Source organism: Hyaloscypha bicolor (genome assembly GCF_002865645.1).
Source record: "Hyaloscypha bicolor E unplaced genomic scaffold K444scaffold_117, whole genome shotgun sequence".
Lineage (NCBI taxonomy): Eukaryota > Fungi > Ascomycota > Leotiomycetes > Helotiales > Hyaloscyphaceae > Hyaloscypha > Hyaloscypha bicolor.
Genome location: NW_020194619.1, coordinates 2,676,386 through 2,691,812, shown reverse-complemented (window position 1 = coordinate 2,691,812; position 15,427 = coordinate 2,676,386). Strand labels below are relative to the sequence as shown.

The 15,427-nt window shown below is 29.7% G+C and overlaps 1 protein-coding gene across 1 annotated transcript; it reads left to right on the top strand.

Annotated features, from left to right (window-relative positions):
• Positions 1–9,678: 9,678 nt before the first annotated feature.
• Positions 9,679–10,665, top strand: K444DRAFT_632529 (uncharacterized protein; the record flags this gene model as incomplete). Its single annotated transcript, XM_024883484.1, has 4 exons — positions 9,679–9,791; positions 9,870–9,962; positions 10,180–10,254; positions 10,437–10,665. The coding sequence occupies 4 exons, from the start codon at positions 9,679–9,681 to the stop codon at positions 10,663–10,665; spliced, it is 510 nt and encodes a 169-aa protein (XP_024734338.1).
• Between the last annotated feature and the right edge of the window lie 4,762 nt (positions 10,666–15,427).

The following is a 15,427-nucleotide window of genomic DNA, read 5'->3' as shown; positions in this document are numbered from 1 at the left end:
AAAAGAAACTAGCTATATTTTAAAAATTAATAATTAATTAAGAAAATATAATTATATTTAATTAAAAAGAAATAAGAAAAATTTATAAGAATATTAGTTTATTTATTCTAATTAAGACTATTAAATATAAGGCCTAATAAGAGAAAAATTTCCTATATTTTAAAGCTCTAATATTAATAATAGTAAAAATACTATTAGAATATCTAGATTATAAAGTTTTTAAAAAATATAATAAACTTTATTAAAATTTATAATTCTTAATTATAAAAAGGTTTATTAGAACTTATAGATTAATTAATACTATTATAAAAATAAATTTAGTAATCCTATAAAATACTAACTTATTTCTATTTACTAATAAGATTTTAAAGAAATTTATTAGATATATTTATATTTTTCTAATTAATTTCTTTTCCGAATATAATTAACTTATACTAAATACTTATAATAGAGATTTAATTATTTTTATAATATTTCTGAAACTATTAAGAATAATTATATTATCTTAAGAAACTACTAATTCTATTATATAATTTATATAAATTATTATAATTATTTTAAAGAATCTATTTCCTAAAATAACTATAATATTTATTAATAATATTAGAGTTAAGAGACCTTATATAAATTATAATAAATAGCTTATTTTATTTAATAATTAGTATTTTATATTTAAATATTTTTAAAACCAAAATATAACCTTAAATAAAATTAAATAAGCTAGGGCTAGTATTAGAGAAAAATTATAGTTCTATTATAATAATATAATTATTATTAGCTTTATTTATAAAGTATTTGGAAGAAGCCCTATAAATTCAGGAATTATTAAAATCTTAAAATAGAAATATTATAATAATATAACTAAAAATAAAGTATTTATTAGAATTATTATTTATTATTATATTTAAATTAAAGACTTTATAATTATTACTAAATCTATTTACTACTTAATAAAAAAATATATAATATAGAAATAAGGTAATAAGTAAATATAAGTTATATAAATTTTTTAAAAAAAGCTTATTATTATTCTAATATTTTATAAATTATACTATAATTTATTAGAAAATTAGAGAATAATTATATTAGTAGTAGATACTAGCCTAGATAAATAGAGTAGAACTTTTAGTTAATATAATAATAAAAGAAAAAAGAAAGTTATATAATATAAATCTAAAATCTGAAATAATATTAAACGGAAATATAATATTACTAAAAGAAAATACCGAAAGCTAGTAAAATATTTATAAAAAATATAATTCTAGCTATATAGAATTTACTTTATTCTTAAACTAGATACTAATATACTCGTTATATAGCTAAATAAAGCGGCTACGGATTTTCCTAAAACTCTAGTTATTTACTAGCTAGTATAAATTTAATTATTTAATTTTAAAATCAAGTATATTAAAAAAACTAAATATATTACTACTAATAAATTATTAAAATATCTATAGTAAAAAGGTAATATTAAAAATAATAAGAATATTAATAAATAGTTAGTAATAAAACTTAATATTATTAGAATAGTATTTATTAAACGGAAAGTTTAATTAAAAAAAGCAGTTCTAGTTTAATTATATAATATTATTTTAAAGAATTAGACTTCTAAAACTTTTATTAGATATTTAAATAGTAGTATTTAATTACTAGAGATTAATAATTAAAGCCTTATTATATCTAAAAGCAAATTAATAGTATTAAAAAATAATAATATTCGGAAATTATATAATAAAGGCTATAGTCTTTTATATATAACCTCTAGTAAAATAGTAAATAATAATACTAACTTCTATACTTTATTTAATAACTTAATATTTTTATTAGATTCCCTAAATAATAGCTATTTTGAATAATATTAAAATATTATATAATATCTTATAATATTTTATAGACTAGAAGAAATATCTAGAATCAAGTTTCGAAAATTAAATAAAAAAGCTTTAAATTATAGTATAAGAAATTAATTATTATAGAGAATTATATCTAAAGTATATCTATCTTAACTTATTATTAATAACTAAAAATAAAGGGAGATTATTATTAAAGGGCTATATAATAAGATTAAATATATTAGAAAGAAAAGTATTTTTTATTTAATAGCTAGCTATTATTACTAGAAAGGTTACTATAACTATATATAGAAATATATTAATACCTATAAAATTTATTAATATAAGAATAAAAGAAGATAAGAAAAAGCTTTATATCTAATAAAAGCTATATTTCTTTTCTATTATTTTGGAATTAATATAATTAAATTACTAGATTATAAAAAATATAACTTACTAGTTATTATTAGAGATAATTTCTTAGAATAAATTAAGGCTAGATTTTTAAAGAAACCTAACTAGTAAGAAGATTACTAAGTTTATTTAAGAAGAAATTATTTATAGATATAATTTATTTAAATAGCTTAAAATAACTAGTAAATCGGAATTTAAAGAAATAGTAATTTAAGAATTTAATAAGCTAGAAATTAATAGAATTATTATTTCGGCCTATAATTCTAAAAGAGATAATATAATTAAAAGAAGATATTAACTAATTATTTAAATATTTATTATATTTATAATAAATAGAAAGAAGCCCTAAATAGATTTATTATTATATATTCTATTTATTAATTAAATTACTATATATAAACCGACTGGATTTATTTTCTTTTATATAGTCTATAATAGGAAAATTATACTATTTATAGAAATATGCTTTCTAATTTAGAGAATACTTAAATAAAATAAAGTCTATAATAAAGAAATACTTCTAAAAATATATATAAAGCAAATATAAATAAGAAATAAAGATATTAAAGAAGCTAGAATAAAGAAGAATAGATAATATTAAGAAAGAAAGAAGTAATTTAATATTATTTACTAGATTTATTTAAAGCCTATTTCCAAAAAGAATCTAGTTTTTATATATAATATTAAACTAATAGATTAAGATAAATTAAGAAATATAAAGCTATTATACTACTAGCTTAGCTTATATAAAGTAAGATATATAAATTAACTAAAAGAATACTATATTCTAAAAAAGCTTAATAATACTATATTCTAAAGAATATATATTAGAAACTAATTTAAATAGTTTATTAAAAGAAATAAATTTTGGTATTTCCCTAAAAATAAAGTTAATAATAAATATATATCTATAAATAAATATTTTAAAATAGATATAGAATTAGAAAAGAAAGTAATTATAAAATACTAAAAGCAAAATAGTATTTAGGAAATCAAGAAAGCTATTAGTATTATTATATATATTTTAGAATTACTAGAATTAGAAAAAGTAAAATATATCTCTTTTATAGAGAACTAAAAGAAAATATCTAATAATAGAAGCTTTTTTTAATTTGAAATAAAGCTTATTACTTTTAATTTCTTATATATCTTTTATTTTTTTTTCTTTTAATTATTATTTATAGCTTTTAGAAAATATTATTATTAGATTACTATTCTAGAAATCGGACGAGCTTTATTATTACTTATTTTTTACTATTATCTAATTATTATTACTAGATAGTATTATTAATATAAGATTTTATTACTAAATCTTGGGAATTAAATATAAAGTATTTCTTTTAGTATAAAAATAAATAGGGAATTAAGGAATTATTTTATGAATTTTTAATTCCGAACTATAGTATTTTCTAGAAAGTTCTTATAATATAAATAATTATTATATATATATAAAAAGAATATTAAAAAAAGAAGATCTTTTATATATTTCTAAAAAAAACAAGAAATACTAAACTAGAAATCTATTAGAAGCTTTATTTACTTTTTTAACTAGCTATTCTCGCGGCTTATACTAGTTTAAAGCTTAATTATAATACTTATAGATCTCAATTTTAACTTGAATTACTATTATAAGTTTATTTATAATATCTAAATAAATATCCTAATTAGAGGTTACATATAAACGAAATAGCTAACTAAAAGCCTTATAAAAGAAAAGAAAGATTTTATTAAATCTAATAGTTATTCTTAAAGATATTTAATAATATATAATTTTGGGAATCTCTTAAATATTAAATAAACTAGATCTATTTATTTAAAGCCTATTTTATATTAAAAAACCTACTTTTCTTTTTATATAATTATAGCTATATTTAAAACTTATATTAAGATTTAGTTAATATATTATATATTTTTACTTTTATATAAAGAGAACTTCTTTTATATAGAACCTATTTCCTAATTATAATACTAATATTTATTACTAGAAACTTACTACTTTTTTAAAAAGCTAGTATAATTTATTAATTCTTATTATTAATTTATTTCTTATTATTAAATATTATCTAAATATTTAAAAAAATACTTTTAATTCTATATTCTTAATATTAATTTAGAATACTTGATTTTTCTATATTCTATATTAATTTTAATATTAACTATTTTAAACTTAATAATAGTATTATAAATTCTATTTCTATTATTTTATAGTTCTTTTTTTTATAATTTCTGAATTATTTAATATTACTTTTTTAAATATAAATATTACTTTAAAATTCCAAATAACTAAATAGTTTTCTATTATATAAAATTAATTTTAATAAATACTAAATAAATATAATTAGCTTTTAGAAGAGATATAGATTAGTTTTAAAAGAAGTAATACTTTATTCTAAATTATTTCTTAATTCTATTATTCTAATTTCTTTTCTAATAATATTTACTTTATATTTTTCTAATATTTTTAATATATTTATATATTTTATCTTTTATATATTTCTTATATTATTTCTCTTCTTTTATATTATTCTTTAAATTAATAAAAATGTTTCTAAATAAATAAAAAATTAAAATATATTTATATTATAATTTTTTTTTTATATACTAATACTTTAAATACTATTATTATATCTATATTTCTATTATATTACTTTCTTATTTCTCTATTATTACTATTTATTTTATTTTATTTTAATTATTTCCTAAATTATATTTCCTTAAATATATATATTTATATTTTTTTCTATAATAGAAATCTAATTCTATATTTTACTTTCTATAATTATTTCTAATTTATAACTATATTACTTTAAATATATCTAATTATTATATTAATTTTTTCTATTATATATACTACTATTTTAGTTTTATTTTCTTATTAAGAAAAAAGAAAAATCTGAATATATATAATACTTTTATATAATTCAAGTCTGTTTTAATTTATTCTTTATTTTAGAAAGTATTTAAAAGAAATTCTTATAAATCTCGAAAACCTTTAATTTTATAACTTATAACTATTATACTAATAATATTTATATAATTCTATTAAGAATAATAAAATAACTAAAGAATAGATTTCTTAAGCTAATAAAGTATAATAGCTAGTTCTTATAAACTATAATATTATTAAAAGCCTATAAATTAATAGTATTAAAATTCAGAATATTAAAAAAGCTTAAATAGTTATAAAAGGCTTATTAATACTAGAAAAGATAACTATAATTACTAAATTTAATATAAATATTCTAGGTAAACTAAATAATATATATAATAAACTCTTAAAATAGAAAACCTTTATTAGAAACAGAACTAGACTAGAATTAACTAAGGAGGAACTAAAGAACTATTAAGCTAATAATAGGGAATTCGAAAATATTATTAAAGGCACTTCTAAAGGCAAATAAAAGAAACTTAATAAGATTAAAACTATAGTAAATAGTCTTAAAACCAAAGATCAGAATAGAATTATATAATATAATAAAGCCTTTAGCTAATATATTAATAATATTTATAATAACCTTAGTAAAAATATTTATAAGAAATTGTATTTCTTTTTTAAAATAAAAGCTTTAATATATAAAGCTATTTAATTAATTAATAAAGCTACTTTAGTATATATTAAAAACAAGAAGTATTAGAATACTAATATATTTACTAAATTAGATATTATTAAAGTATTTAAATATATTAAAACTATTTCGGAATCTAGAGAATTAGATTTTAAATTATTATTAGTTAATAATCTCAAAGCTAGATAATATATTTTTAATACTTCTGGAATTCTAATTAAAGGAATTTATAATAATAAGCCCTTTTCTACTTTCTAAAATAAGCCTAAAAAATAGGCCTCTATTATAATTTTAGCTTTAACTTAATTGGATTTAGCTAATAAGAATAGAACTAATTTAATATAGCCTAGTAATAATTCTACTAATAAAACTAGTAAAACTAATATAATTAGATAAAAAGAACCTAGTAAGAAAGGAAAATAAGCTAAGCCTAAAACTTCTAATAAATAGCGAAAATCCGAATACTAGTCTAAATATAAGGCTAGTAAAATAGAGAAAAACGAAAAAGAGGCAAGTAAGAAGAAATTCTTTATTTTTTAAAAAAAAGATATTATCTAGAAAAATTCCTATATTTATATCTAAAACTAAGAAATAGAAAACTAAAAATATTAAATTCAGGGAAATTAAAAATAATAAATATACTTATAAAATACTAGCTAAATAAAAGTTAATACTTATTTAATAAAACAAATATATTTTTAAAAAGATATATAATAGTATTTTAGAACCTATTTATAAATAAGAATATTATAGAATTACTAATGAATTCCTTAAAGCTTCCTATAAAATATATATTTAATAGCTTACTAATATTCTTTCTATTAATATAAGAAATATTTATATTATTAAAAATACTCTAAAGCTAATTATTAAGATCTATAAAATTATTAAAAGCAAGAAATATATTTCTATTACTTAAATAAATAAGGAAATATAGGATTTCTTTTTAGAAAATTAGGAAATTAAAAAATATAAATATAAGTATTATATTTCTAATTAATTTCATCTAAATCTATAGCTTTAATTTAATACTATAATTTCTATTCTTGAATCTAATACTATTAATCTGGATATAAATAGTTATATTTATAAGAAAGATTACCTAAAATAGATTAAAAAGCTTAATATTCGAAAGTTTTTAATATAGGAAATAAAAATACTATAACTCTATTTTTGAAAAAATAATATAATAAAATATAAAGATCTAAATAATAGCTATTTTATTTTAGCCTCTTAATTCTTAATAGCAGATCTATTAATATAGCTCGGATTTTATAAGGTATTAAATAAATATTCTATTTATCTAGTTATTTACTTTTAGCTAGCTAAATATTATATTTCTAGGAATATTAATTATAATTAATATAAAGGTAATACTAAAGATCTGACTATTATTAAAGCTCTAAATAGCGAATTTTACCTTAATAAAAAATATTAAAATATTAGCTATATTTTTTTTATAAATTATAAAAAGGCTATTACCTTTAATAGAAAGTTCTTTAAGAATATTAATTACTTTTCTATTTCCGATAATTTTAAGCCGGAAATAATAAAAGAAATAGGCAAGTATCTATTAAAAGTAATAGAAGAAAAAACTCTGAATATAGTCTATTTAACTAGATAAATAAATGCTTTTAGCTAGGTAATTTATAAGTCTGGAATTATAGGCAAGTAATAATTCTCAAATAATATAGAAACTAAAAGATAACTTAATAATAATTTACTATTTAATAGGCCTTTTATTATAATTTTAATAATTCTAATTATTATTAAAAATAGAATATATAAAAATGAAGTCTCTTATAAGTTTATTAAAGCTTCTTATCTAGAGCTTTCTCCTTTTATTAAAGATTAATTTAAAAATATTATAAATAATATGAAATTTAAAAAAGTTATTTATTTAAAATATATTAGTATAATTTGTAATATAATTCACTATAATAAGCTGCTTTAATATCTAGTAATAAAGGCAGAAATTAAGTAATAGTTAAAGGCAAATATTAATTAATATAGAGAATTATATCGGATTTAGTATAAGAATATAGCTAAGCGGGTTCGGATTACCTTTAAGAAAGTTCGGAAATACGAAATAAGACTATTTAAAAGTAATAGATCTTATTTTAGGTATATTAAAGAGAAATTAGATTAGCTAATAAAGAAGAATCCTAATTATTTTATTATTTCGGATTTTAAATAGAATTTTTCTATTAGTTCTAGTATTTAGGGAATAAGTATAAATAAATAGGGAGCCGGATATAGTATAGCAAGTTATATTCTTTAAAAATTATATTATTTTGGCAGTTTTAAGGTTTTAGTTATATAGTAAAGGCCACGGCCTTTTATATATAACTTACGGAAATTATATAAGAAAGCTGGTTTTTCTATAGTCCTAGAGAATAATCCCTCCTTAATATTTAATTAATTAAGCTTTTATATACTATATACTATTTATGCTTTACTATTTACGCTTTTAATCTTGTTATTTTGCTATCAAGTCACGTTTTGCGCTCTGGTATATTTTATATGAGTTTTTGTCTTGTTACAGTTTCCCTCCCATAATAAGCAAGGAAGTAATTACTTTTTTCCATATAGGCTCTCTTTAATCAAGTATCTAATTACGAATATGTAATCCAGGCAGGGAAAGATATATACCATCTTTAGTTTATATTACGGGACTAGTAAGGTAATAATCCAGAGGGATATTTTAGTGACCTGGGAGCTTGGACTAAGAGGAGGATAAAGGAGCTTGGTATTAATTCTGGTAATATTACGGATTGTGTATAATAACTAGTAGATACGGGATAAATGAAAGGCAAGGTATTTGTGGCTTGGAAGGCTCTAATATATTTGTTTCTTCTCCTCCCTTCCCCTCCCTTCCAGATCTTCTCGTACTTAATTAGCATTGCGGCGTCGTTATTTGCGAGTTGGTATATATATGGTATTGCGGGCGCGTTTTGGCTACATGATTCTTATTATTTGAGTAGTAAAGGCGTAAGAGCGTGGAAGCGTAGGCCGGTAAGGTGGGTGTTGAGCGTATTGACTTTTGAGGCGGGAGGCTTCATTTGTGTTGCGGGCACTTATGTGATTATTAAGTTGATTATTGCGGCTTATAATAGTGGATGTAAGTTGTTCAAACCCTCCTATTCAAAAGTTGTGCAGTACTAATGAAGTGTTCAGCGGTTCCACCTCCTTTCCAATGTTAATCTAGCGGAGTCCTGAAGCCGACGTCTTACCTCCACACATATCTCTTAGAACATAATTTGAGGCTTGCAGCTCCAATTTGCAGCCACTAATCAATCTCCTCCTAATTGAATCCACTGGGCGTCGCGCCTGAGAATATCGATTCCGCGGGACCTCAAGAAATTCCGAACTGTTAAAGCAAGAAGTTCATATAAGTAACAATCACTCGTCATTGTGCAGTTGATCCGATCATCACTAAAAGCCTTTCTTTTTTTTTGTACGTCATTGAGAGTCCTAAGGTGCCACATTTGTCAAATCTAACATTGAATATCCATAAGAGGGGGCACGAAAAAGGGGACTGAAAGGCTCTCATTTCTGGTGAAAGGCAGGAGTTGGGGCAACCGAGCTGTAAAATATTAGGGCTTGAAAAATCGGATTGCTTTTTAACGAAGCCACTCCAGCCCTCATTTCACAAAAAGGCAGACTCCCATGAAGAAAAATTCGATTAAGAAGGTAATGTTTCCAACCAACTGTCTTGGCATGAGCCACAAGATTAAAAGTCAACGCCGGTGGTAAGAAACTTCTTAAATTGAACTTATCTCCCGCGTGGTGAAAGATTGCATTCTAGTAGTACATCTTCTCGAACTCGGTCCGCGCAAAAGTCTCTCCTGGCTTTCTGGGGAATAATGGCGACAGGCAAGAACCTCAATATAGCGTCTCATCATGAGCAGTACACCTGCCCCCACCCAATGCAACTCCCGCAGACGGATGATTACGCATGCAAAATATCGCGGCTCGTGTCAGTTTCTTCCCCAATACACAGAACGGCGCAACTTCTGCCCTTTATGCTCCCAAATCTAACTTTCCCCAAATCTAGAACCCTCCTCGGAACCTCCTCACAACCAAATTTTGAAACCCGGCCCCTCCTAGACATAAAGCTCAAATTCATCCGCAAGCAAATGCTGCCCAGGTATGTTGCCTCACTCTCTTGCATTGCTCCCCTTTCCTTTCCAGCGTTGTTCCACCCAAGCAAGCAATTAATCCAGCTATGAAAGTGGTCAACTTCCGTTAGCAACCTGCTGCAACTGGAATTTCAAAAATAAAATAAAAAACTCGAGTGGTGATGCATATGCCGACTTAGAGTATACAGTGTGCAAACACGAAGCATGCCCGAACTGCTATTCCAGAACGGTTCCCGGGCCTGGGTATCTGGAGTGGGAGACTAAGCTTAAGAAGATTGGGTACGATGGGAGGCATATCAGGTGTGTACCTACGGTTGCTTGGAATTGTGTTCATGATTGTTAATGTTGAGGACCGAAGTGATCAGATCAGTCACTAGCACCTACCGCCCAGCATGACATAAGATGAGTATCAGACGTTTCGGAATATCTTCAAAGAGTAAATTCCCCTTTCCCGACCCGAATCTCTCCTAACAATGGAACAGTCAGCCAATATGGCGCCGCACCCATGCCCGTTGCTGCAAATGCCGGACATCACACCCGTGGAAGTCCTGTCCCGGATGCAATCATTTTATCTGCGCCATGTGTTTTGACGGTGTAGAGCACGCAAAGTATCCCAGTTATGAAAAATGGTTGAAGATACAAGAGAAGCAAGGCAATGGGTATAGCCGTGATGAGAATGTAGAGGATTGGTTTTGTTGTTGGGAGTGCTAAGAGAGGTGTTAATTATTAAAAGGGATAATAGAAGTCACGTCCTTCCTTTGGGAACCATGTATCGTGCAAGTGTGATGCTGATTTGTAGAGAGATTCTGTTCAAATACATCCATTTAGCACGGGAGGTCTCCATCCAATCTTTTCAAAACGAAACTCAGCCTCGCCAAAAGGTCCGATGACTTTGTCAAGCTCAACCCCAACCTCAAGCTCAACCTTAGCCCTGAATTGCTCAGTTCTCTTTGCCAGGGAACTGGCCGAGGGGCTTTCCGGTAGGCGGGCCCTAGACGAGTTTGGGAGGGGATGGGCGAAGGTTCCGAATATGAGCATTAGTCACAGCTACGGAGCGGAGAGTAATGATATCGTGACTTGGGGCTCTGACATTGACTACGAATAAGGTATATTCTGACATCGCTCCATGACTTGTAGTTTTTATTTTTCGCACAACTTTGTTGGCTTTGGCTTCTCTTCGATGGCTGTGTGACCTTAGTATAACGCGAGGGTGGTTGTGAACTCAGCACTGGTGACGGGGCACGACTTCTTATGCTCGAGTTCTTTCAAAACTTGCCTATGAAGCCTTGTCACCGGGCTTGAACCCTTGCGTGGTGGCGTGGCGTGCAGTAGTGTAAGCTCGTCTACGGACAATCCACCGCATGCGTAGCGGTTTCCTGGAATGTGGCGCCGGAGAGGAATTATCATTCGCTTTAGAGGTTGGAACTTTTGCTAAGCGAGAGGACTGCCAATCATCCGAGACCATGCAGGCGGGGAGGCTTACCCGCACAGCCTTGTATTTTTTTCTTGTGCCAGAATCAAAGTTAGTTAGGATTTTGTAATTGGTTGTAGAAGCAGAACTTTTGTTAAGCGAGAGAGTTGACTTATTGAAGCCGGGATGCAGATACGCCTCGTTGTTAGAGTTCCTTTAAGCCACGTTACAAATTGGTGACAGTGCATGGGCTCCGGAATCTGTTGTATCCAACCTGACCGTCATCTTCCAGGGAGTGAGGAAGTTCCACCAAATTCGCACCTTTCAGGAGAAAAGATAGTGAATATGACCTCTCTGGACACTACCATTTCCATAGTCTTTGGTTTCGCAGGAGTCTTTGTGGCTATACTTAGCACTTGGATAGGGTATTTGAGTTTCAAGGCAATAAAATCTAGTCTGCGTCCAGGTATGAAGTCAACTTTTACCCAAACCATTGCTTTTGCGTATTTTCTGACGACTTGAAGGGGGAAATACTTCAAGGAGAGATTTGAGAGAGGTTAGGGACTTGGAGACGTCAATGCAAATGCCCACAATACCTCCACTGGCCCATCTCTCATGGTCCGCAGATTCTGGAAGAAGAGAACAACTTGGAAATCGATCCTTCACTTGGAGCTGAGGCAACAAAAAAGAATTTCCGAACGAGGTCTAAATAGACGCAATCAAACAGTACACAGCAAACAGGCTCCACCAAATGAGACTTGGGGACAGCATACCAAATAACCAAAACGAGAGGCTAATGCAGATGTACTCTCTATTCAATTCTATGGAGTTGCTCGAATGCGGTCTGATATCGAAAGCACCCAATGGAATCACAAAGGCCTACCTATCTTCACGCGCTCTTCTCTGGCTCCGCTGGCTCCGGCACAGGCGTCTCCAACAACTCAACCAACTCCCCAAACCCCTTCAAAAGACTCTCCTTCCCCTCCTTCCCCCACGCCTCTACCGTATTCGGCCCCAACTTGCCCGTCCCGGTCGCCGCAAACACCTCATCCATGCCGGGCCCCGCATACGTCAACTGCGGCCTCGTCTCCACAACCCTGAGCTTCATACCACCCAACGTCTTCTTCAGCTACTCACTACTGCTACTGCCCCCCTGAATCCCATACGTCACCACCATTACCGGTTTCCCAATCCACTCATAATACAGATAATTAATCGCATTCTTCACTCCCCCGGGCAGTCCATAATTATATCGGGCGAGACGAAGATGTAGCCATCGTAAGCGGCGATTGCTGATAACCGTTTCTTGGAATGCTCGTACTCGAACTGCCCATATGCAGGGATCATAGCGGGCATAGTCTTCTCGTTGAAGACGGACAGGTTGAAGGACGCGATATCGAGATCGAGATTTCTGGTGCGGGGGTGGTGGGGGAGGCGAGGAGGATTTTGTGCACGAAGTTGACGACTTCGGGACCGGCGCGAATGGGGCGTATACTGCCGATAATGAGGGCGATTTTCTTGGGAACAATACTTGCTAATATTGCCATTGTGAAGTTTTGGTTAGTGGTAGGGTTTCTGTGTATTGTTGAGGAGAAATGGGCAGTTTGAAGGATGGAATACTTCGTGCAAGAGATTTGATGACGAGAGATTGGAAATGTGAATGCAATTCTTGATAGTGAATGTGAAGGGAGAGATATCGACTTTTATATCTATAGCTCGGCGTATATCAATAATCAAAAAAGGTATCTGCAAGGTCCCGTTCCTGCTTAGTAACATGCAGAAATATGGATCTATGATGAGGCTTCCTATTGTAAATTAATGGGCGTGGATATGCAAAGTATCCCACGCTGCAGTATTCGGCACGGGGGTCGTTGATATTGAGGCTGCAGTGTGCTCAGAACAGCGGGTGCCGTTCCAGATCAGTAACCAACACTAAAATCATGGCTAGTAAAAGTGCTCGTTGATTTAAGGTTATCAATTCGCTGGTGCCGTTCTTTGTCGTGGTTGGCTGTATCGGCTCCGTGTCATGCCGTATTAGATAAGTTTCTGCCATTATCACTCTGCTAACAATCACAGTCTCAGATTGATCAAGACTCGGGTACGGGATTGGACGGACCAGTACGGCCCGCTTGCCTCAACAGGATGCACAGTTCTCAAACTTACTATGGGCATGAGCTCTCCCAGCACGTCACGCGCTGCCGTGTCTTTCGCTTCCCTCTTTGGTTTGGCCACATTGGGCGGGTTATAGGAGTTCCAAGAAACCACGTCACTTGAATGAAACAAGATAAACCCAGGAGTGCAGCAAACCCTCCCCCCCTCTCTCATCTAAACAGGGACTTCATGAAATTTTGATCCCTCCATTACGAGAGACCCAAAGGCCCCTCTTGACGCGACTTGTATGCAAGAACCACGTCACGTGATTGCTCTTTCTTTATTTAATCCCAGGGGGAAACCCCCTGAAACGTCCCTCCCTTCTCTTCTTCTTATTACTAGATTTTTTATCTCTCTCTTTTACTTGAATTCCTGGGGGAGACCCCGGACCCCCTTCTCTCTTTTTTGGGGGTTCCTACTAGCCACACCAAGCCACGCCTCACTTGCCACGACAAGGGGGGACTGGACATTTATTGGCCAATAGCAGTAACAGGATTTAAAATAGCGCTCTGAGCACCCCATATTACCCATACTCGGATTAGAAAGAGGTAGCTCTTAATTAAGAAGGAAACAAGATATTCCACACATTCGTAAAACCTTCTATTGCTAAAGCAGATGGAGTTTAGTTCTGAAGCAAGACAGTATTTTCTTTTCATCATTTCAATGTGGGTAAAAACGTACCTCCGAGATCCTTGAATTCCAACTCTACCCAGTCGACATGATAATTTTCACGATGTGACAGTACTTCTGGATCGAGAGGTATGCCAGGATCTCGCTTGTCAGAGGCGAAGTTTCCGATGAAGAAGTTACCTCCCACAGCTTTGAAAGTAACGTGACAGTCCGATGTATAACCTTTAAAGGTTCTCCGTATCTGGGCGGCATTGTACAGGTTTGTCACTGTCAGGCGTAGATTAGCAACGGGGTAATTACTGACAACCGTCGAATAGCTCTCACGATTGATTGTTAACACTCGAGTATGGCTGGTGGATGTGCTTGGATGCCCCGCGCCATACAGAAAGACAACAAGTCGCCGTGTTTTCACCCCATTCGGAGTTTGAGTCTTATCCACTGGACCGGACGATCCGGAACTTATCGACATATGTCTAGAGTGCTGTGAAAAGATAGAGTCTTGAGTTGGGCTTCTCTGTCCCGAGAAGGTTGGGTTGGTTTCCAAAACCTCTGACTTTTTTCTTGGCCTTTCTGGTGGATTATACGTGAAATCTTTCTATGAGGTGATTATGTATCACTAATCCATTGACTTTCTCATTTTAGGAATTAAAACTTACCAGAAACTCCTCCTCCGTCAATTCTCTCCATATCTGAACATGCCCCTCATAATATTGCACTTTCTCACTAAATAGGGTTGCTGGTTTGACTGTACATTTCGAAATAGGCATGCTGAAGGTGTGTTAGCTGTCTCGAATGCTACAAGCAATCTAACTACATACTAGACCTGTGGGCGCAGGCTTATTTGCCTTGTCATAGCAGTAAAGAAATGATAGTACTCTATTGCACGTCAAAAGCTGAAGTATGGAGATGAGATCACGAAAAGAGTTTACCCTGTGGCCCACGTTGTGGTCCATCAAAGACAAAAGACAGATTGGGGTGGATAATTCCGAAGGAGCATTCGTGTGGTATACCAGTAGCTGGCCTATGACTCCGTTTGAACAGACTAAGTAGTCTGAACTCCTCCTCTTCTCGTCGAGCTGCTCAAATCAGTCATTTACGGTTGCGTTTACATCATGTATGCGAGAGAAACAAACCGGAATCCGAGAGAATGCAAGATATTTTGGACTGGCTCTCTCCATCCAGAATTTCCTTGTCAAATTCCGCTACGACACGAAAGCGGCTGGAATTTGTGCAGTACAAGACATACAACTTGCATCTTCTAGGAAGTTTTTCCGATGTGCG